This window comes from Poecilia latipinna, unplaced genomic scaffold (assembly GCF_001443285.1).
Source record: "Poecilia latipinna isolate Pla-1442-1.1 unplaced genomic scaffold, P_latipinna-1.0 Scaffold4615, whole genome shotgun sequence".
NCBI lineage: Eukaryota > Metazoa > Chordata > Actinopteri > Cyprinodontiformes > Poeciliidae > Poecilia > Poecilia latipinna.
The window spans coordinates 6917-9478 of NW_015117231.1; the positions used below are offsets into that span (position 1 = coordinate 6917).

A 2562-nucleotide genomic window follows, 5' to 3' on the forward strand; every position below is an offset into this window, starting at 1 on the left:
ACAAGAGACCTTGATCGGCGATCACCGATCATACACTTTTTTATGGAAATTGGCCGATTATGATTGGTGGCAGATCGATCAGCACACCTCTACTAGAAATTGTATTGCATTTTGTCTCCTTTTTGATTGCCTATCTTTTAGTAAATGGGAAGCCTCTGAGAATTATTAATAATTCTGGTCTTTGCTCAGTAGAAGGGTCATACCTCCATGCTCACTGGGCAAATGCAGGTTTTGCTCCAACTGCTTGTCAGAGCATTTGGAAGCAGTCTGAGTTAGGATGCTGGGGGACAACATGAGAGGAAACCTGTCGCAGGCGTCCAGGCCACTGCTGCTGTAACATGCAAACCTATTGGCCACCAGGTCATCATTCACGCAGATCTGTAAAAGAAAGAAATATTATAAACTTCTTACCCCCATTTTATAAGCCTGGCTTGTAATATTCATTATAATGAATATATAATAAAATTAATATCAAGAACAACAACTACAATGTGGATATGTAATAAAAAATACTAAGGCCAGGACTTTAACGTGTTAATTTTGATTAAATGATTATGTAGATTTTGACATGTTACAAAAGTTAACGCATTTAATAAAACTATTTTTTACAAACCAGTTCCAGTCAGAATTTTGTATTCATGAGTTTTTTTGGTACACCCATAAATCTGACACACAAGCGACAGCCTCCAAAAACAGCAATAGATGACAAAGTCAGTTCTCTTGTCCACAGACGGTTCATTTTTGCTTCAAAAGAACAATTTGACGGGACTCTGGAAAAGACTGTGTTCACTTGACTTGTGTTCAAGTTGTACCGAAAGGAGTTGGCCCATCAGTGAAGTTATTCAAGCCTAAAATAGCATCTAAATGCACAACACGTTGCAGCAGCACAGACATCCCCAACGCTAACGTCAGCGTCAACAAAAACATTTCTAAAGAAGATCCAGGAATGATCAGGGCTTCCTGAAATACTTGAAAGCTAAATAGGTATAACAGCACTTCACACATGGGTGAATAACCTAATAGATTGAAAACAATTAAATGTCTTTGTTATTAAGCTTATACACCTATTTATTCAATAATTAAGCAGCGAGTTTTTAAATTGAGAATGTAGCTTATTTTGTTGATATGTAGTTTTCAATCAAAATGTGATTGTGATTCATTACAGATGTTGCAATTAATAATACCCACCACTAAAAAAAATACATGTACTTATGACAAAGTTCACCTTGATGTTGCTGATGGTAAGATAAAGCTCAATGGAGGTAGAGTCCGACTCCAACTCATGCAACACAGCTTCTGTTTGGGTGGATGCTATGAGGAAAAATCAAACAATTGACAAAAACATTTTAGTACAAATATTAACATCTTATTATGATCATACTAAATACTAATTCTTTTAACCTCGAAGCAAGTTGTGCAGGTAAAGAGTAGCCGAAAAGTCCCACTGTTTAGATGGTCTGCAGGAAAAAGCAACAGTAATAGTAATATAGGTTAAGTGAAACAGTCAACAATGAAGTGTCAAAAGTTTAAATATTAAATGAAAACAACTCAATGTCTCACTCAAGTTCTACTTTTTCTGCAAGAATAGATACTCGAAGGGTTATTGGTTGGATTCGTGCCAGATGGAACCTCCTCACCCAAAAAGGAAGCTGGAGGAACTTCTGTAATGGCACTCGTATTCTTGGTAGGAGACAAGAAACAAGAAAATACAATTTAACAATCAGCACAGCCCTTACACATCTGAGATTGTAACTGCTACTTACTTATGTAATAAGTAAGTTTCACTTTGAGCTGGGAACCAGAGCTATATTTGCCTTACTTGTCTAAGGAGACCACAATCATTTCTCCGTGGTCAACCAGGAAGCAAAAGGCTCGACAGCATGTTGGGTCGGTGATGACGGACCGCACTACAGCACGACACCATGACTTCTTGGCAGCCCAGTATACCACATACACCTGAGAGGTAAAACAGAAACACAAAATCACAGGACAAGTCAAAGTTGAGCTGTTTTGCAGCATTAAAACTTTGTTATATGCTCCTGACTACCAGGGAAAAAAAATATTGTCCAATCACCATTTTTTTTTAATTTCACAATCTTTGTAAGGCAATTAGAATACTGAAAAAAATGTTTTGGAAAAAAAGTTTTTATTTTTGAAATATCATGTGTCCACTGCAGTGGACATCGGAACCCCATACATTTGAAATTGAACCTTGATGGCAACTAGTTTGTCCCAAAGAAAATATCCAAACATCAACATGAGAATGAATTTTATATTGACAAAACTGAGCAGTGTTGCCTAGAAAGAAGGTTCTGGGTTCGATTCCCAGCCTGGAGTCTTTTCTGCATGGAGTTTGCATGTTCTCCCTGTGCATGGTGGGTTCTCTCCGGGTACTCCAGCTTCCTCTCACAGTCCAAAAACATGACTGTCAGGTTAATTGGCCTCTCCAAATTCTCCCTAGGTGAGTGTGTGTGCCTGGTTGTTTGTCCTGTGTGTCTCTGTGTTGCCCTGCGACAGACTGGCGACCTGTCCAGGGTGACCCCGCCTCTCACCCAGAACGTT

The 2562-nt window shown here is 38.6% G+C and overlaps 1 protein-coding gene across 1 annotated transcript in view; it reads right to left on the reverse strand.

Moving 5' to 3' along the window:
• The window catches only part of LOC106942863 (putative ATP-dependent RNA helicase TDRD12), a 19612-nt gene that overhangs the window by 6569 nt on the left and 10481 nt on the right, over positions 1 to 2562 (reverse strand). The window contains exons 4-8 of the mRNA XM_015026208.1: positions 1820 to 1956; positions 1561 to 1680; positions 1402 to 1457; positions 1226 to 1311; positions 204 to 378 (exon numbers count right to left, since the gene is read on the reverse strand). Coding sequence (XP_014881694.1) covers positions 204 to 378; positions 1226 to 1311; positions 1402 to 1457; positions 1561 to 1680; positions 1820 to 1956 — 574 coding nt within the window. The remainder of the gene's footprint in view (positions 1 to 203; positions 379 to 1225; positions 1312 to 1401; positions 1458 to 1560; positions 1681 to 1819; positions 1957 to 2562) is intronic.